Source organism: Perca fluviatilis, chromosome 24 (genome assembly GCF_010015445.1).
Source record: "Perca fluviatilis chromosome 24, GENO_Pfluv_1.0, whole genome shotgun sequence".
Classification (NCBI taxonomy): domain Eukaryota; kingdom Metazoa; phylum Chordata; class Actinopteri; order Perciformes; family Percidae; genus Perca; species Perca fluviatilis.
In genome coordinates this window covers 8,216,113-8,237,393 of record NC_053135.1, presented here as the reverse complement: position 1 = coordinate 8,237,393, position 21,281 = coordinate 8,216,113, and the positions used below count along the sequence as shown (strand labels likewise).

General features: G+C 40.6%; 1 protein-coding gene across 2 annotated transcripts; it reads right to left on the bottom strand.

Moving 5' to 3' along the window:
* Positions 1-1,354: 1,354 nt before the first annotated feature.
* LOC120554365 (male-specific lethal 3 homolog) lies at positions 1,355-13,738 on the bottom strand. Of its 2 annotated transcripts, none has more exons than XM_039793232.1 (14): positions 13,537-13,738; positions 10,708-10,790; positions 10,426-10,521; positions 9,567-9,661; positions 9,384-9,481; positions 8,968-9,096; positions 8,669-8,826; positions 8,215-8,373; positions 7,845-8,080; positions 7,584-7,673; positions 6,350-6,459; positions 5,923-6,022; positions 5,651-5,735; positions 1,355-2,950 (listed from the first exon to the last, which is right to left on the bottom strand). In XM_039793232.1, exons 1-14 carry the CDS (start codon positions 13,633-13,635, stop codon positions 2,851-2,853), a joined length of 1,638 nt encoding a protein of 545 aa, XP_039649166.1. In that variant the 5' UTR covers positions 13,636-13,738; the 3' UTR covers positions 1,355-2,850. The 2 variants fall into 2 exon arrangements, with proteins under 2 accessions (XP_039649166.1, XP_039649167.1); XM_039793233.1 differs by lacking the exon at positions 13,537-13,738 and adding an exon at positions 12,857-12,880.
* Positions 13,739-21,281: the final 7,543 nt, after the last annotated feature.

Below are 21,281 nucleotides of genomic sequence, written 5' to 3'. Positions count from 1 at the left end.
AAAACCCATTAGGACCCTGATATGAGGAAGCCAGGTTAGCCAGCCTCCCATAGGTACACTGGCAATAGACTAAGAGCATTGTTCTGCATACAGTAAAGATACAGTATGCAGGTACAGTATAGAAGAGACTTGCACATCTTTTTCAGGGTATTCAAGCATGCACCTATAGGTCAACTGCACCAGAAGCTTGGCCAATAAATCTGACTTGTTATAACCAGTATACTTAAATGTCTAGCTTGTAATAACTCGAGATCAAGTAGTTTCTGTGCACATGTATCGTGCATCTTCTACGACATGAAGCAACTGTTTCAAGACCTACGCAAAAGCCGCTTTGAGAAATCAAGAATGGAGTGACAATCAGAATCAGAATCAGAAATACTTTAATAATCCCAGGGGGAAATTATTTCCATTATTTACGGTAGTTATGATGTATAAAACACACCGATCACACTCAGAATAGATAGCTAATAGGCAGCTTTAGAATAGAATAAAAGCATTAAGCTTAGAAGATTATGTTTTTCCCACTACATAGAACGATAGAAAAGCTTTTGTATTCGGAGATTTAGATGAGAAGATTGATGCCACTCCCATGTTTGTGCATTAACTATGAAGCTAGAGCCATAAGTTGACCAGCTTAGCTTAGCATAAAGACTGGTAGCAAGGAGAAAAGAGCTCCCATGGTGCATTCCAAAACTTAAAAACATGCTTGGCAGCACCTCAAAAGCTAATTAACACATACTGTAGCTCATTTGTTTAATGCGTACACAAACAGAAATGTAAAAACAGCAATTTTCTGTTTTACAAAGAGTCATGTGCTGAAACTCATTAATTAATGCTAACTTATTTATAGTGAGCCATAAAAAAAAGTTGTGGCAGGTTTATTTTTTAACTTTTGGACAGAGTCATATTAGCGGTTTCCCCTTGCTTACAGTCTTAATGCTAATCCAAAGTAATGGACTGCCATGAAATGAGAGTAGTGTGATCTGCTCTTTAAAAATGTCAAATTTCTCCAAGAGACCTGTGACAGAGCTACAACAGTTACACTGGCAGATATAAAATACTTTGCTTTTAAGGTATGGTTATGATTTCATAGCATACCTCCCATAGTTAATTGTGTTTAGCATTATAGTTCTCTCGCTCTCTCTCATATTTTATTTTTTTATTTTTTTTTTTTAAAGTGTCTGCCCTTTTCCAAACTGTTTCCAATGCTGGCTTCTCAGATGGTTCTGTATGACAAACCATCTGGCTTGTCAGGTTAGGTAGCTGATAAAACTATCCGACTACATTCTAACTTTTACTCGAAAGGTGCTTTGTGAGGTTGTCGGTGATTCAAATAAATGTGCATGCTCCCAGCTGATTCATCTCATCAAGTTTTTATTTAAACTATGAAGAAAACAGGGCCCAAAAGAAAACAGACATTATTGAAAATAAAACATAATAGAAAAGTCTTAACAGGCTATGCAAATCGTAGATGTATTTGCTCAAGAAACAGCTGAGACAAACTAATTGTGTATTACCTGGTCTGAAATTAGCCTAGTCAAGTATTGTATAACCAATTCAACAAGCAGATTAACAGGGTGATAAGAGAGAAAGAAAAATAAATAACATACTGATCAACAGGTGTTTCGTATATCTACATTTTTACAATGTCATGACAGGTAACCATAACAATCACTTTTGTTGCATTCACAAATAATTCCTAGCATGTGTTTAACTGACTATTTCTTATGAAAGGTTCAGCAAATGGCATCAGTCGTTAGGCTGCAAATATTATAGAGAGATATTCAAGAGATTATCTAATCTTTTTAGAAACTATATGAACTGAGCTCATCTCTAACATTTGCAAATAGTAACAGCCTCAGGTCTTTAACTGTATATTAAGATTACAGGTTGATAAAGACATTACCTTTAAAACAAGATATGACAACATTGCTACGGAAATAAGGGAGCAACACATGGAAAAATGAATATACAAAGCAGCTACACATTTATCAGACATGCACAGGACAAAATCAAAAGCATAACAAAGCAAAAAATAAAAGTGTATTACTTGAGAGATCCACAGGAAAAACAACAATCCTGATGAAGTCCTACTGTAGCTTAAAAGGAATCCTATCCAGAAGAGGATCAGTGGCAGCATTGCATGGAAAGCACTTACAAAAAGAGGCGCCAAGCTACAAAACAGGCAAACCAGCAATACCCTAAACAGTATCCAAGGATTTATAGGGCAAGAAGAACAAGAACACAGGGCTTTTCGATCTGTGTGTTTCCCCAGGCCACAAAATTCCAACCCTGTAGCTATGAAGAACGGCAAAGTCAGCGGTAGAAAAGGGGGGTTTGCCGAGCAATGCTGTTTGTGTCTGCTTCCAGAGCGGAGTGATTAAAAGATCTTTTGTTTTGGCCAGCATCTAATATCTGAGAGGCTAGAGAACTTTCCAGCTAAAGGCCCGGTAACAAAGAAGAAGAAAAGGCTTGGAATTAAATCTTATGTGATGCCTACAAAAAGGTAGCGCATGCCAACACACAGCAGTCAACATGCCTTGTAGGAGTACATTGAAGCAAAGCAGAGCAGGCTGGCTCGACATGAAGCACAGTCCCACAAACAGAGCATGGGTGGAGGGTTAGTGGCATGGTAGAAGCAAGTAGTTCCTCGAGGAAACAGCAGGAAATGTAATGTTAGGCCAGAGGTGAAGAATGGTTGGTCCAGGAAAACACAAAACAGCTGAATTGCAGAGACAGCTGTAATTTATTGCTCTGTACACAAGCCCAGACAGGTCAGTCGTGACAAGCTATAGGGTAGGTCAGGGTAGAGACAAGCAAGGGAAGGCAACACAATGGCCGACGTCTCCTTCAATAAATTGGCCTCGGTTGTTTCATGCTGTAGTGGGCCTCTGATGCTGACACGTATGCGGACTCGGGGAAAAAATCCTCCTGGAACTCTGCCAGAAACCTAAGAGAGAGGGCGGGAAAAGGAAGTACAAGAGAGGGAAATCTGGTGAGATATTTTGTCCAACAACTCCAACAATGTTTAGAAGCCCTCTCTGTTCACATTCAATATTTCAACATAAGCCGGTTTGTCATCGGATACGACAGGCTTACAGGAAGCAAAAAGCGATGACAGGAACGCATCTCAAAATGTCACGTCCCAGTTCACTTCCGCTTCTGGTTTTCCTAGATATCCCTGGCTCACTCCACATAAATCCTAGACCCCTTGCCCTTTGCCCGGGGGTATACATGTCAGACACAAAGCCCCCGCATCCATCCCTATACCACCACCAGAGAACCAATCGCTATGACTGAAAGACCGAGAACATGAGACTGACCGACCAACGGTCAGAGAGGGAAGAGTGAACCACCCCCCCTCCTCCTCCTCCCATCTAATCAGTAGCAGGGAAAACTAATCCAGAATCTTCTTAGTATCCTCTACTCGGCCAAATCCTCTAAATCTTGCCATCTCATCTTAGCTCCACCGGCCTTCCTAATCTCAATGCAAACAAAATTATCCTCATCAGAGAACTTAAGAACACTTTGACAACGAATAAACAGGACAACCTAATGTGACAATAAAGGGGAATATGCGAGTACCCCACAATCAACGCTAAGAAAGTTAGAGACTTGGTTTCAAGAAATTAGTTTAAATTTAAACCCAATTCTTCACTGCAAATAAAAAACACGATTCACAGAAATTCATTGAAAAGCATTGAGCGGGTTTTAATGCCTATTTATTAATCAGAAAATAGTTTTTGGCTCTTTGGTGCCAGAAATTCAGGCTTGTGCTAATCTTTATTGCTATTAGATCAGTAATAACACAAGGCAAGCCGCTCTAGGCATACACATTGTAAATCAGCATAACGTGTGCGTACACATGTGCACACACACACACCCGCACTTAATCATAATCATTCTTGCGGAGAAAGGGAGAGTGAGAGATCAACTGTGGCCAAATCCCAGAATGCACTGCACTTCAGTCTCTGCGACATCAATCAGTTTTTGCCCGCTCTGCACAATCTGCCACGAGGCTGATTTCAGAGTAAAAGGCATGAAAGCTTTCCCAAAAGACATCAGTATTTTAGTTTGTGTCCAGTGTCCTGCAGAGTCGCCAACACGGTAAAAAAATATTAATTAAATTACAAAGAAAAAATGTCAGGGTTTTCTGCATTGAACACTATCAATCCTGTCTTAGTGAGTTCTAGTTCATCACAGAGCTGCAGAGGAGATTTAAACTGCAAAAGTAATTTTCAGTTCACTCCTCTTTGCAAGTTATTGTCGGTGCCATTTCGCAGAATAATATTCTATGAAAAGAGATGCACCAGTGATTTGTAGTCCGGTGCCACTGGAGTGTATTAAAAGACTTTCTGCCCATGTTCCCACTAGTACAACTAGTAATGACACTGCACAGTATGCTTTGCCAAGTGGAACTCCTAATGCTGTTGAAAAGAATGAGGTATTAGGATTTTGTGTGTGTAGTGTTACAGTCCTGTGTTGAGCCTTTCTGTCCCTCGCCTAGAAAAAAAAAAAATCTGTGCATCGCATATTGGATGCTGTAATCATACTGCACACCACTCTCTTCCTACAAACTGACATGAATGCCAGCTCTAGCTTTTTTTTTTTTTTTTTTTAAAGACCACCTCGTGAGTTTGTGGCACCGAGTACAGTTTATTTATATACTTTGTTTGGTTGAGTAGTGGAATCAAGGTAATTTTGGCTCTCAGACTCGGGATTGTCCCTGTGCCCACTCCATGGTGAGTTCAGGTGTTGCTCCACAGCACTGCTTGGTGGCAGAAGACGGTACTGTGTGCGTTTGATTAGAAAATGAGAGGACCTAAATCCCCCAGGTTTGGGACCGGGCCGGCTGAACTGAAGATCACTAGGGAGGATTTAAAGATTAGACTCCCGCGCTTGTGTAACGCCCACTCATCTCCCTCCCTCTAACACATGCTCTTTCTCACCCTTCCCCACTCTACCGTGTTCTCATTTACTTACTATTCCTTGCCTTTTTGTTTTGGTGTTTCTGGGTTTTAATTTCTTACTTTTACTATGCTACTGTGAGGCAGGCTACCAAACATTACATTAGAGTACTGTGCACAAGAGATAAAATGTATTAGTCAAGGGTGTTCTTGAGACTGATGTCTTCCAGGTTCTGCCCCTTTCTTCTTGTGAAATGAGAACTTTCTTGCAGCTCAGGTCCGGCTGGTACTATGCAGCGTTAACGCTTAGCCGGGTTAAACCTTGGTTAATGTGCCCTGCAGGTTATTAGCAAGGTGCTAATATTATTAGACTATTTCATGTCCTGTTAATTGAATGCAGCGCCTCGTCTTTTTAACGATTTATCCTCCTTGGAAATTAAACATTATTTCACACGGTTTGTCCAGCTGACGGCACAATCCATTTTTCAAGAAGGGAGGGTGGGGGGCTGAGATTTCAATATTATGCCTGAATGTTTTAGCGAAGAAACTGTAAGCCTTTAGGCCCAGGTGAACCAACGATTGGTACTTCCCTGAGTGAACCTGCACTTAATCTCTTTAGTCTATTTTAATTAAATAGTTTCTTTCCCTCTCTTGCATCGTTAATCACTTACCTCTGAGACCTCTTATATGTAATCATAAAAATACTGACATCAATACTGATTTCAACACAATCCATCACTTACCTGAGAAAGAGCTCCAAATGCTTGACCAGGGCTCGCAGATTCCTCTCAGGGATCTGCATTTTTCCCAGGATCTCAGGAAGCTTGACTAGAAGAAAAGCAAGACCGTGAGCATGGGAATAGAAGGAAGCTGCACAACAAACTGACGAGAAGGTGTTCAAAATCATAAAATAAGAGGGAAACTTTTGCCCCTCCACCACTATGAAACTACTGAAATCACATATATATTGAATGACAAGTGAACCAGCAAGAGTAAAATGATCAGAGACACCAACCAAAAAGACGCAAGAGGTGCTGTGATCCGTACAGGTAGGAGGGTGGGGGGGGCTGGTCATGCAGAGGGTAGTTATCAGGAGTCAGCTTCCAGCTTAGGACCTGGTTGACAGAGTAAAGGACAATTCATTTAACAGAAACTTTGAGCTTTCACATAATTACACTGAAATGCCATTCACATTTCTGAACGGACAACATGAAAGGTAACCATGTTAAAGAAGTTTCTACTGACTGGTCAATGTGAACAATGTGAAGCAATACCAAGTGCCTGTATGAATACATTATCAAACACACAAAAGGAGCAAACAGTATAAGGTATTTTGGTCAGACTGACAATTTCCATTCATACAGGTTATGTCCAAGTGTCCTTGAGCAAGACATTGTTTCCCTTGCAGTTAATAGCATGTTCATCACACACAGTTTCATCACCTCATTAAGCTCATTGTTTCTCCGGCTCTCAAGGCCATAGAAAGGACCACTTCGCTCTTTGCTTGGCGTCAAGGGCAACGGGGAAGATGAGCCACTGTGCACTGGGGTTTCTGGGTAAGGAGAAAGCAAGGAGAACGACACGTTTACCAGTAAACTCAGAGCTGTGTTGCTCATCGCTGCTGAAATATGGCTAAAAAAGTAAACCAACGACAGCAAGAATGTTTTCAATTGTATTTATAGTGTCAAATCATCAGGACGCTTTATAGAGTCGGTCTAGACCACACTCTATACTGTACAGAAACTCAAAAATTTCCCCCAAGAGCAAGCACTGCAAGCGACAAAAGGTTTTGAGAGCGCAAAGTTCTTCTTATTAAACACTTGAGATGGGATGACTGTGTGAGGAGAGAAGAAGGATAACACCATCTTCTGGGCAAAAGTGGTCATTACAAATACAAAAACCTGTCACTACACTGAACAGGATTATACTGAATGTTTCATGCGATGCATTATATTGATATCTGTCCGACTGTGTGCATCTTTTTTTTTTTTTTTTAAGATAACTTTTTTTGCCCATTTTAGGCCTTTATTTTTATAGGACAGCTGAAGACATGAAAGGGGAGGGGGGGGGGGAATGACAAGCAGCAAAGGGCCACAGTTCGGAGTTGAACTAGCGGCCGCTGCGTCGAGGAGTAAACCTCTATATATGGGCGCACACTCTACCGACTGTGTGCATCTTGACTGTCAAACGGGTGTAAGTAATAACGTTAACGATGGAACAGAGCCATCGTTTACATTATTAATTGCACCTGTGCTTTTCCTGCTATGACAAGTCAAATGTGTGTTATTAAAAAGGTCTATACCCTAAAAGTTAATGTAAACATTAACGGTCATTAGGGATGAGCTTTATAGACTGTAAGAAGGGATAAACATGGAACCATTCTATGAACAACACTTGTAAAAGCTTGCCTGGAATACGGTCTTATATATATTCAGCTAAGAATCCCGCAGGCCATGAAAACAGTCATTGATTTTTCTGATACCAATCATCCTGAGCAGAATCAAAGTCCACCTAATTTCCAATTTTAAGTAAGGGCCAAAAAAAATTGCAACTGGTGGTAGAAAACTCCACAAGGTCAGGTTGAATGTTACAGTTAAGAGTTATATTACAACAAGCTTTTATTTATAACGTAATAATATTTTGTAGTAATATTTTTTCAATAGCGTGTCATCTTACTTCTGTCAAGATTGAGGAAGAACTTGGGCTGGGATGAGGTGTCGACCAAACGGCGTTTGAGCTGCGGGGACGCCGTGGCACTGCCTCCACCTGGATCGTTACATACATTGTATATATATACACGTTTAAACACAAGTGTAATCATTGTTACATTATGCCTCAAAGATCACACCCATTACTCATAAAAACATAGATAAGGTCCCTTTATATAAAATGCATTGTTGGAACATTTACAAAATTAGCAGCAAATCCAGTGATTACCTCCACTGCTCCCTTCAGCTGGCCGGTCACCTCCAGATGTGTTCCTGGTGGAGCGTCTGAGTGACTGGGACTGGAATGAGATACAGTCCATGTCAGGGTGACGCCGGCGCTTCGGGGTGGGGGCTGAGGCGGTCGGCGTGGTGGCAGAAATGTCGCTCAGTGCAGGTTGACTATCTGTGGACTGGGGGGTGGGTGGGTTGTGCCCCAACGGGCTAGGGCTGCGCTCTCGTTGGGCGCTTTAAAGACAACGACAGAAAAAAAAAGGGCTGATGGCTTAATGGTAGAGCACAATGTTCAAATGCAGTGTATCATAGCCAAGCAGTGGTTTCTGAAATAACACGTTAGACTTGATTAATCACGGCACACTTACTTGCTGGAGCAAGGGGAGCTTTCATTGACGGCCAGGAAAAGCCTGGAGGAGCTGACCTTTTTGAACTGAGCTTGTTCAGAGGGGTAGAGAAGGATCATTGGTAAGGTGAAGTCGAACGTGATCCTCAGGCCGTCGACCATCTCCTTACACAACTCTTCGCTTAAAAACAAAAGGAAATTTAAAGGTTTAGTTAAAGTTCATAATCATGCTTGCAGTCTCAGCTGTAGAAATTAATTAAATAAATAAAAAAAATATATAACATTTTAGTAATTTAGGTAGACATGCAATTGTAAACCATAATATAAATATAAGAAATATCACAAAATAAATATGGGGAGAAAGGATGACAAACATTTAATTGTTGCCTGAACAGATGACCTATATTGGACGAAGCCAAGGTTTCCATCACATAATTATTATTTTTTTTTTCTGTTCAAAGCGTGTGTAGACTCACCTCTTCTCTGGAGGGACTGGCTGTGGGCTGCTGCTCTGTGTGGTGTTCTGCTGACGCCGGTACCTCTCGTTGGCCATGAATGCTTTGTTGATGGCAAAGTGCTTGACGTAGGACTCGAGGATGTGCACGACATTCATCTGACAGGGAACCATCACCAGCTAGGAGAGAAAAACATGGCTAATTATGGACAAGCCTCAAGTCAATTCAATTAAAGCAAGCTTCCATGCCTTACCATGCCTTCCAGAAGTACCAGTATCTAAACAAAATGTGTACCACTGCTTAAGATTATGCTGCAGTACCTTCTTCCTCTTGTTGATGTAAAAGCAGTCATCCTCCAGTTTCTTCTTCAGAATTTCGGGGATGTTGATGTCAACATGGACGATCTTCTCCTCACATTCCCTTTTAACATTAATGTCTGGCTCAACCCTCTGAAACAATCAAGACACACCTTCAGGTGCATGGTATAAAGAAACTAAAAAGGACGTAGTTGTCCACGGAAAGAAGTCATGGTCATAACGCTTATGTTTGGCGTACTTGGTTATATGAGCCAATTTGAACAAAAATGTTGGTTTTATCAATCTGATCAGAGTAAGGACCTAGAACATGTTTAACTTGCAAGGCCACCAGTTATGCTATTAGATTACTATAAATGGAGATTACAAGGGAATGAAGGAAACAGAGACAGACAGACAGACAGACAGACAGACAGACACACCATTTTGTTGAGATCCTCAGAGAAGGTGCTGTCCCCACTGTTCGAAGATTCAGGGTCAGAGTCGTCCCCGTCACTGCTCTCTGAAGTTGAGATCAAACCTGGAGACAGAAAAATACAGTAGGATTAATTTGATTGCTAAGGGAGACTGGGAGAAAAAGACAAAGACAGAGCAAGATTTCTCACATGCGTCATCACTGTCATCCTCCTTAGGGAGAGTCTTCAGAGAGGATTTAGTACCAGACTGACGTCGCCGCCTCTTCGCCCATCCCTTTCTCTTCCTACCGCCAGGAAAGAAAACAAAACACACTATCTATATCAGTCTCATCTAAAAATAAAACAAACTAATAAAAGGGTCAAATCCAAACCATGTGGGCACAGACATGCAGTGCACTGGACTTGTGGTTTGAGTTATAGGTGCATATACAGCATGTTCACTGAAGGCATCATGCCTGTCTGAAATCAACAATACAACCTTTCTATTGCCTGATAATCAAGTAACACAAGGCATTTAATGATTCTACTCATACATACATACACACACATACACATACATACATATATACACATACATACATATACACACATACATACATACACACACACATATATTTACACACACACACACACACACACACACATATATATATACATATATATATATACACACACGTGTATGTATGTATATATATATATATATATATATATATATATATATATATATATATATATATATATATACATATATACACATACATACATATTTACACACACACACACACACACACACACACACACACATATATATATATATATACACACACACACACATATATACACACACACACACACACACACACACACACACACATATACATATATATATATATATATATATACATACATACATACATACATACATACATACATACACACACACACACACATATATATACATACACACACACTCTCAATAGTTAATCATTTTGATGGTATTTACTTCCATGAGTGAGTGACTTAATGAATCAACATAACATGAACTTACATGCGACCTAGTGCTTTGCGAGCCAGTTTATGTTGCAATTTACGGTTTTCCTCAGTGTCCCTTAGGACATGATCCTCTGCAGCCCAACGATCCCAGCTAACCAAAAACACACACACACACATTTAAAAAATAAAAATTCACAGACCTGCATGGTTACACAAGTTGATGAACATGAGATTTTGCGAAGATAAACACTACAATGAGAATGATATATTTAAGTAGGTAGGTGGCAGTAACTACGTGCTCATCTAATGTTAATCAAAGCAAGCCATTTAATGTTACCTTCTGTTCCAACCATTGAAGTGAATCAGGTACTTTGGGATTCTTCTTCCATGTTCGTCTGTACCAATCAAGACATCAATGACCTGTAATGTGAAGAAGAACCAATAAGAACAGTCTTACAGAGTCTTGCTCAATGCTCATCTAAACAGTCTTGCTCAAAGTTTAAAAAGGACAGTGCTTCTACTCACAATTCAGCTAATACCATTTCTCAAACTCTAGTTAATTCAGCAGAGGTGGAATGTGAATTTACTCAAGCCTGCTCAGGCTCTGTGAGTATTCCATGTTTTGACACTTTATACATTCCATTAGTTGCATTGTAACAGGAAATGTCATAGTTTCTATTGCACTATTTTTTTACCAGATTATACGTTTAGTGGAAACAAATGGCAATTCAGTCATTATCAGGGCCAAATAATTACGATAACCTCATGAAATATGATGTAAGCTTATGTTATAGTTTAGCATTGAACTGTAAGTCAAAGCTTTCCTCATACTGCAAGGGACTAGGGATTCCTAAATGTAGCTTGTCCAACTTGAATTAGCTACCCAACACGGCCACTTATTTAACTTCCAACCAACTTTAACACTAAAATGATGCTTACATATTTAGATATGAACAATAGAACGGAGCATTCCTCATCTTGCTTTTGATACTTTAACTTAAAGAGTGTGTGTGTGTTACATACACACACGCTCACCTAAAGGATTATTAGGAACACCCTAATAATACCGTGTTTGACCCCCTTTCGCCTTTAGAACTGCCTTAATTCTTCGTGGCATTGATTCAACAAGGTGCTGGAAGCATTCTTTAGAAATGTTGGCCCATATTGAGAGGATAGCATCTTTCAGTTGATGGAGATTTGTGGGATGAACATCCAGGGCACGAAGCTCCCGTTCCAACACATCCCAAAGATGTTCTACTGGGTTGAGATCTGGTGACTGTGGGGGGCATTTTAGTACAGTGAACTCTTTGTCATGTTCAAGAAACCAATTTGAAATGATTTGAGCTTTGTGACATGGTGCATTATCCTGCTGGAAGTAGCCATCAGAGGATGGGTACATGGTGGTCATAAAGGGATGGACATGGTCAGAAACTATGCTCAGGTAGGCTGTGGCATTTAAACGATGCCCAATTGGTACTAAGGTGCCTAAAGTGTGCCAAGAAAACATCCCCCACACCATTACATCACCACCACCAGCCCGCACAGTGGTAACAAGGCATGACGGATCCATGTTCTCATTCTGTTTACGCCAAATTCTGACTCTACCACCTGAATTTCTCAACAGAAATCGAGACTCATCAGACCAGGCAACATTTTTACCGTCTTCAACTGTCCAATTTTGGTGTGCTCATGCAAATTGTAGCCTCATTTTCCCGTTTTTAGTGGAGATGAGTGGTACCCGGTGGGGTCTTCTGCTGGTGTAGCCCATCCGCCTCAAGGTTGTGTGTGTTGTGGCTTCACAAATGCTTTGCTGCATACCTCGGGTTTTAACGAGTGGTTATTTGAGTCAAAGTTGATCTATCAGCTTGAATCAGTCGGCCCATTCTCCTCTGACCTCTAGCATCAACAAGGCATTTTCGCCCCCCAGGACTGCAGCATACTAGATGTTTTTACTTTTTCAGACCATTCTTTGTAAACCCTAGAAATGGTTGTGCGTGAAAATCCCAGTAACTGAGGAGATTGAGAAATACTCAAACCAGCCCGTCTGGCACCAACAACCATGCCACGCTAAAAGTTGCTTACATCACCTTGCTTTCCCATTCTGACATTCAGTTTGGAGTTCAGGAGATTGTCTAGACCTGGACGACACCCCTAAATGCATTGAAGCAGCTGCCATGTGATTGGTTGATTAGGTAATTGCATTAACGAGAAATCTTACAGGTGTTCCTAATAATCCTTTAGGTGAGTGTGTGTGTGTGTATATATATAAAAAATTTATTATAATGTTACGTGTTGCTGCAAAAATGTTGAATGCAGGACTTATACTTGTAATTTGGTGTTTTACATTGTTGTCGTTTGTATGCTACTTAAATAATATAGGTATGTAGCTAAAGCTATTTATACACCACTGCCTGACTGGAATGCGTTGATGTAGCTAGCTAAACAAACCCTCTAGCTAGCTAGTGAAAACGACATAGCGCACTTACCCAGCAAGAAAAGAATAACGTTACTCAAACTCTGCTGAAGCATTTTTGAAACACATTAACATTATCTTCTTCGCTATCATGAAATGGCATTAAAATAACAAGACAGTAGCTAAGTTAATAGCTGATTGCTAACGTTACATTTCAATGGTCAGTGTTGCCCAAGTTAGTGGTGCAGATGTGTTGGTGCGTTTGTTTATTAACGTTAGCTAGCTAGGCTAGCTAGCTAGGTGTTGGCGTTAAACTACTGTTGGGTGATAGCCACCCAGCTATAACGTTAACTATCGCTACTTTACTGCTCTATGAAAGATCTCTAACGTTAATTTATATAACGTTATCGCATGCCTTGGTGGCAGTTTTGTAAGAGACACTTCATCAAGCAGCCTCCTTTTGAAATGAACTACAAAATATCATAGTTGTCGTTGCTAACGCTAACGTTGCTAAGCTAAATAATGCGCGTCAAATAGAAACGTGCAACCAAACGTACCCGGAAATCATGCAAGAAATATTAACAGTTAGTTATTTTCCTTAGGCCTAAGTGGTCGTTATGGTAGATTCATACAACGTTACCACACACTTAGCTAACATAAACAACCCTTCTTTCCTAATATAAAGTATTCGTTTGGACAAAGTCGAAATACCGAAGAGCTAAATTGCTTGCACAAAACATTAATGTTAGCTACCTTTGCGTCATACAACACTTTAGCCTTGGTGGGGTCTGGTTCAAAGCACAGGACTCTTTCTCCTTTGTGAAATGGATATTTAATTCCCCGCGAATTCATTTGTTCATGGCGACGTGTGGGAGAGGGGGCATCGATTTGGACCTATAAACTCCTTAACCCTGTCGTTGCCAAAACACTGTTCTGTGAGGGGTCTTCTTCTTGTAGGATTCCGGTTCTGACGCTGCTAAACGTATTACTGCCCTCCACACGTCAAAGTCTGAACTACATTCTTACATACATACATTACAACAAGCCTGCATCATGCATCATAATGAAGAACTGCCTTGGGTATCACAGTAAGTAATGAGGTGGAAAGGGCATTGAAAATGAAAGAGCTGATGACAATAGTGTATTTTGACATCGAAAAGGCATATGATACTAGCCTGACAAGCCAGACCCACATCAAGATGTTGACCCAGGCTGCAAATTACATTTGCTGCCGCTAGGGTGCGTCTAGATTTCTAGGCTAATATGATACCATGTGGAGGGAATGGACTGCTTATTAAACTAAGAAGTATGGGTATTGGAGGAAGGTTGGATAATTGGATTATGGACTTTTTAACAGGTAGGAAAATTAGAGTCAAGGTTGGATCAGACGTGTCTATGGATGTAGGAAATGGTATTCCCCAGGTGAGTGCAATTAGCCCTGTACTCTTCAACATCATGATAAATTATATTTTCTTAATCTTATGGATACATCAAATCGGCACTATATGCGGACGTTGGGGCCATTTGGATGAGAGGAAGGTCATATAGCGTAGTTAATATAGGTTGTTTAATAGCCTACTGTTTGTGTTTCACTGCCTTAAGGCTAAGCAATTATTAACTTATTCTAATAACGTTTATTTTATTGACCGGTATAAATAGGCCTGATGGAAGCATTATAACTAAGTAATGGTCAGACATTTTCTGGCTGATGACCAATCCATTATAATACATCAAATGTTAATTAGCCTACATTGTGAGAATCATGGCAGGGAATCATGTGGAGAAAATTGTGAGAAAAAAAAAACACAATTAAAAAAAAAAGCAGTGATTGCATTTGAGACTTAATAGGCTTTCAATACAGTTGCACTTCAGTTGTCTCTTGAATCCAGTATTACAATGCGATGCATTTATAGGTTAGAGAGAGTGGTGCCAGTTTAGGAAGTCCACATTTTGTGGGAAGTATGAGTTGGCTTTACATAAGATCAGTCTGTAATCTGAGATGTTGTGTTGAAGCCCACTGGCTGTGTTGTTTGTGTATGAGATCCTGTTTGTGTATGAGATCCTGTGTTGTTTGTGTATGAGATCCTGTTTGTGTATGAGATCCTGTGTTGTTTGTGTATGAGATCCTGTGTTGTTTGTGTATGAGATCCTGTTTGTGTATGAGATCCTGTGTTGTTTGTGTATGAGATCCTGTGTTGTTTGTGTATGAGATCCTGTTTGTGTATGAGATCCTGTGTTTGTGTATGAGATCATGTGTTGTTTGTGTATGAGATCCTGTGTTTTTGTATGAGATCCTGTGTTGTTTGTGTATGAGATCCTGTGTTCTTTATGAGAAGAGGGAAAAAAGCTGTTAATGCAAATGCTTAGAAGATTGTAGTGCTAATACTCAAGGCTAAGCTAAATGTCTATTGCTGCCTAGAAAGGATGCATCCAGAGGAAAGAAAAGCCCTAAGAGAACAAGCTCTGAAGCTGTACTCAGCATTTGCTCATTGTCATAAGCAGCAAAATTGGTAACTTTTAGACTTTGAAACCTGACTTTTAACAATGCAGAAATAGTTGCCTTGAGGGAAGATTGAAGAGCTTGCAGTGAATAAGTCCAAAAATGTCGTCATTTGACCATCTCAGTGTTGTGTATTTAAGTGGAATTGTCAACATGAAATAATTAGTGCAGAAATAGCTAGTTAATTGACCGAACATTAACCAACAACAATTTTAATGTACGATTGTTTTTAATTGAGAATTTGCACATACTGTCTACAGCGTTTCCCAACACCTGGGAGCAGGAGGAAGAAGAGAAACGGCTCAGCGCCGGCTCCTGACAATATAAATGAAACGAAGGCATCAAGCGAATCCTCGCTGAGCCGAGATGTATTTACTGAAGCTGTCAGGACAGAGACGGAGCCCAAACCACCGGTGTGTTACTATGTAGCCTGTCTAGCAGCTGTTTAATTGACACGCTTAACTTTTTTTGTAGGTGTCAGATTGGTGATGGAGAGAGTGTGTATGTTTAGCTACAGTATTATTATTATAATATTATTATTATTATTATTATTATTATTATTAAGTGATTTTGAGCAAGCCGTTTTAGCGCTGTGAAAAATGATCCCTGTGTTTAAGGGCAATAGTTGACGCATGAATCGATTGGTTGTTTGGTCTATGTCAGAAAATGGTGAAAATAGTCGATCAGTGTTTTCCAAAGCCCAAGACGACGTCCTCAAATCTCTTGTTTTGTCCACAACTCAAAGATATTCAGTTTACTGTCACAGAGGAGTGAAGAAACTAGAACATATTTACATTTAAGAAGCTGGAATCAGAGAACGCTGACCTTTTTTCCATAAAAAATGACTCAAACCGAGGAATCGATTATCAACATAATTGCCGAGTAGTCGTCTTTGCAGCTCTAATCCTGGCTGAGGTCTGTCAGTGTTGGGACAGATGTATGTACGGTATATTACCCTTTTCTTATGTGTTTGTTGTTAAGTGATGCTCTTATTGAGACTGTATGCTATTCCCAAACTGCTGAGCAATCTGATTTCTAGAGTCTCATTTTGTCTTAGTAAAAAACTAAACAATTTCTTTATCTCTTATTGTCTCTAAATGTAGCACTTGAAGCAATTCAGCATATTTGATCAACTTGATGTACTTACATGATTCATGATTCAGTTATTGTAAGTTGCTTTGGATAGAAGCATCAGCTAAATAATTGTAATGTAATGAGTTGTGTCTCTGTAGAATCAGTAGGGGATTTGTTCACACTGTTGAAAAGCTCTAACCAACTGTCATGACTGTGGTCACATTGTTTCTTTGGTCTGCTGTGTGTGCCCTGTGTTTTTTTCTGTTGTGTTCAATTTCACATGCAAATAGGTGTGTGCCATAGCCGTAAGAGGATTGGTGGAGAGGTGAACCTGTGATTGGCTGCAGCTGGGGAAACCACCTGTTATAAGGAGCCAAGATGGCGGCCGTTTGTGGACAGCAGGTATTCCGCTTCCTTCTTATCGCTATTGTTTTGCTTTAGATTAGGTACTGTTTCTTTTGTTTAGTAGTGTTGGACCGCCAGGTGTGTTACGCTTGTTTTCTCATGTTTAATTAGTTAGGGAGGTAAGTCTTTTGTCAGTTCTTTTGCACTTTTGTTAGGTTAATTTATCTCCTAGACAGGATTGTTTGATATTTTGATGGTAGGCCACCCTGAAGTCTTGTATAAATTAGTTTTAGGTCATTGGTTATGTGAAATAATAAATAGCCTACGTTCTTTGGACATTCCTACAACCAATTGTTTGTGGCTATTTCGGAGACTGAAGATTGGGCCTTTTCATGTTGCGTTCCCCAGCTCTGAATGGCCTTGCTGCAGCAGCACTGTTTCATCCTGCAGACGTCATGATGTGAAGGTGATGCTCTGATCAGTGAAAGCTGACCGTAAACTCTTTAAATTAAAAAGAAAAATATAGACCGATATATAAATACATGTTTATGCGCCCATATTCAGTCCCAAATGTCTTCATTTATTTTGGACTCTACCTTTTTTATGAAACAGTGAGCACGTGTTCATCTGCTGCTTTTCCAGTCACAAGTCTAAAGAGGAGTCCTGCCCTAATACGAACACAGCCACATTCTAAAGAATGGATGGAGCAGTAACCATAGCTGTAACTGCTTTTTTGTTTTTATTTTCTTTCAGGGTCTAATGCAGGACTGGGAGGCTTTGCTGTGCTGTTTGACCTGAGGGCAGCAGGTTTTGTCGACGATCCTGACCTGGGTCAGACGGAGTGGGGACCAAACTTTTTGGAGGAGAATATGGAATATCTCTTTCACTCTTCGTTGCCACTGTTTGCCTCTAGTCCTTTTTTTATTTATCACTGCAAATATGTGATTTCAGGGTAGGGCTGTGCAATTAATTGGAATTTCGAAATTTGGCTCCCAACGATCACCAAAATAGTATAATCGAGAAAAAAAACGATTATTTTTCATGTTCTGTTTTGCCAGAACACTTATTTTGTCTTGTTCTGAATGACACGCGCATGCGCACATCCGCCCCTCCCGAAGCCAGTCAGGGAGGAAAGTCGTGTGCATATCATCCGCTGGAATTTAAAAACTCAGCGCGAGTAAAGATGGCAGCAGCATTTGGGTTTGTTGAGCAAAAAGGGGAAAAACCAGCTCAGTTGTCTGGGAACAGCTAACGTTAGCTAATCCTGCGGTCCCTCTGCCTCCCCCCCCCCCCCCCACGCTGTAGTAGACGTTGTATTTACCCGACACGCTGTATTCCGCTAGCTACTGTTTACAACTTTTTCCAGTTTAGGGGGGGGGGGGTGCGTAGGCAGATTGCTAAAAACCAAATGAAAAAAACCGTAATGTTCCCTCAGCATTTAGTTTTGTTGTTAAACTGTATGTAAATGAACAGGGACGTTAAATCACCTGTTTCATGTTACTCTAAGGTACCGTCTATGTGCTGGATTTTTCCTAAGGTTAGCTAGCAAATAAGCCCACTGACGGCGACATGATTGTTGCTATTTTGGCACAATGTTTAGTAATTCCAGTAGTAGTGGTCATAGTGAGTGAACATGTGATGTGAGATGCACATTATGTCTGTGGAACTGTTTATTAGCTGTGTAACGTTATGTGTGATATCTGTAAAGCTGAACTGTCTCACTGTAGTAAAACATTTTAGTCTGATCCAAAGACTTTCTGTGAGATAAAGGACACTAACAGATTATACCCTCGACATCCATTATATCCAAATGTTAATGAGTAATCCTGTAATAATCTAGCATCCATAGTTCAGAGTCGTGGAACAAATAAGAATCAAATAAAAGTACTAAATAAAAATACTTTAACTCAAATTTAGTTTTGACCGATACCAAATCGGCCAAGTAATAACCATACAAAATTGTGTGTGAGATAAGGTGCCAAAACCTTTCAAATCTCCAGTAAAATATCATTCAGATGAAACTTCTCTGTTTGCAGTTTTATTTTGTCTCTAGCACAGAAATGTGTCTTGCAATACAAGACTGGGAACAAATGAATGTTTATAACTATCTGGGACTCTATAGCGCCTCCCGTGGGGGGGGGGGGCATGAATTGGTACTCAGTCACCATTCAACACGGGAAGAGTCCAGGGAGCTTTTTGTCTGACTGCGCAGGACGTCCCTGCATTCTCCACTGAGAGCCCCACCAATTTGGAATACATTCCCAAATGTTCTGTTTATGCATGATGATGTATGAGATAAATAGGCTAGTCATATTTTGGGGTGTCTATCATCCTCTGTTACCAGCCATGGTTCAGGAAGGTAGAACTGAGTGGACTGGGTCTTGACTCCCCTCCATCCTTTTATGTCCATGTCTAGGTGGTGAGGCCGCAGAAATGCCGGGCGTCTACGCTCCAGGAGAGTACGACCTGGCCGGGTTCTGTGTAGGAGCGTGGAGCACAGCTGCCCAGGCTCGGGGACATCGCCGAGGGGGACCTGCTGATAGGACTGGTCTCCTCTGGGGTCCCCAGCAACGGCTGCAACCTGGTCCGCAAACTCCTGGAGAGGGCCAACTAGAGTTACAAGTGGGGATAGACTGTCAGTAAGTCATCTTTTCAGTCACAAGATGGACCTGAGTGTACTTTTAATTTAGTTTTATGTGGTACCGGGTTTATACTTTCCCAAACAATTGGTAGCATTCGTAGCAGTTTTACTGTTATGGTCATAGACAGTATATAAGGTTATGGTGTGCTCTTTTTGTCTTGTAATCGCGACTAGTAGCTCGACTGTGACGTCACATCCGTGTCGCAAAAAAAACGAATAACCGCAGGTAGGCTACTGCTCTGCTTTCTGCTCAAGACTCGGCCATTGTTGTCAAATAGCAACCGATCGTCTCTAGCCAATTTCAGCTGCACACGCTACAAAATAACTAATTAGGCAGTATTTAACTCATAAGACTGTAGCGACATGCCTATATGGAGGAAACGTTTATTCATAATTCAAATTGAAAGTCCAAAGAGAAAACAAAGCGAGATCAAATTAAAAATATATTTTTTTTAATTTTCCATTTGGCTTTTGAATTTAATATTTGGCTTTTGAATTTCAATTTAACATTGGCTTTTAATTTGTGACCACACAAACACACGTAAGCAGAGCTACCCACACCCTTGTTTCTACTGTTGCTTACCCAGACAGCAAAATGTATTTGGGCCAGATTTGGACCAGGTCTTCATTAGCATTTGGCGCAGATCCGCTAAACGGACCTGGGCCGGGCTCATTCGTTCCAACGGCCCAATACCGGAACAGGTTGGAATTACGGATCAGAGACAGATCTGGGCCAGAATTGGCCCAGTACAGTTATTAATGCCATGACGTGTGGTGCGGATCTGGCCCAGACTCATATTTTACATCTGGGGCTCATCTGGCCCTGATCTGTGATTCATATTTACAAATATCCACGCAATTTGTAATTTTCAAAATAGTTTTTATTTTTTATTTTAAAAAGGCAAAAGAGAAAACTACAGCATGAACAACCATCTGACGTGAATCCAGATGCACAAAAAGAGAAAAAGCATATGATTAAAGATCATTGTTAATTATTCAAATTACAAAAAAATATAAAACCTAATGTGAACACTGCGCCTACTGTAGGTATATTTACTGCTCATTAGAGACCGGGCACGGCGTCCACCCCCGCAGTCTTAAGGCAGATCTGATGGCTGTTGATTTATCTCCGTGTCCGTGGCTTTGTCAGACATGCGATTCTTCCTCATTGCTCCTGTAAGACGTAGCCAAAAAAAGCACACAAAGCAAAGAAACAAACAGTATGTTAGATTAAGTATTCAAAGATTATTTATTACATGACATTATAGTAAAATGCTTGCACAAATAGGCTAAATGTGACGTGTAGTGAGTGAGTGAATGAGAGAGTGATTTAAGTAAAGACTAACAAAACTAACAAAAGACTGTTTAGCCTAGTGGGTAGCGCTAACAAACGATTTTGCAGCTAACACACAATGGACACGATATTCAGTAATTTTGGTGAATATAAGCAAAGATCACTGATTCAGCCTTAAAGCCTGTTCACATTAGTTGTGGATGTTTAAAAGAACCTATAGCCTACTACAAGCATAGCCTAGCTATAGGTCTACTAGCCTACCCAGCGTATTGTCTGACACGTCTCTGGTTGTCAGAATGTCAGTGTAAACTAAGTTTGTAAACGTTTATGTTTAGCCTATACATATTTAACAGATTAACATGACATCAACAGCAGTTTACTTTTACAATTTTACTTGTATAATGCACTTACCAATAATCACAAAGACGGTGCAGCCTGCAGTCTTCCTCTCTGCATTTCAAATAGAGTTGCGGGTTTATGCAGGAAAAAGCGTTCCGTTAGTTGTGGCGTGTCTGGTTCTGCGCGAGCTCCGTGCGATCGGGCCCACACGCCGGCGGACTCAATTCAGTTGGGCGCGTCCGGTCTGCGAGCTCCCGGTGGATCCGGCCCGCACTTCGCGGCCGGACATGTGGCGCGTCTAGTCT

Bases quoted from the DNA above. Each gene is read 5' to 3' on its own strand.
- LOC120554365 (XM_039793232.1), bottom strand. From the start codon at position 13,635: ATGAATTCGCGGGGAATTAAATATCCATTTCACAAAGGAGAAAGAGTC. The intron at 5,736-5,922 runs GTTGGTGTCTCT...CTTTTCTTCTAG, and splicing joins GCACCTCTTGCGTCTTTTTG to TCAAGCTTCCTGAGATCCTG. The intron at 2,951-5,650 runs GTAAGTGATGGA...CCTCTCTCTTAG, and splicing joins CATTTGGAGCTCTTTCTCAG to GTTTCTGGCAGAGTTCCAGG.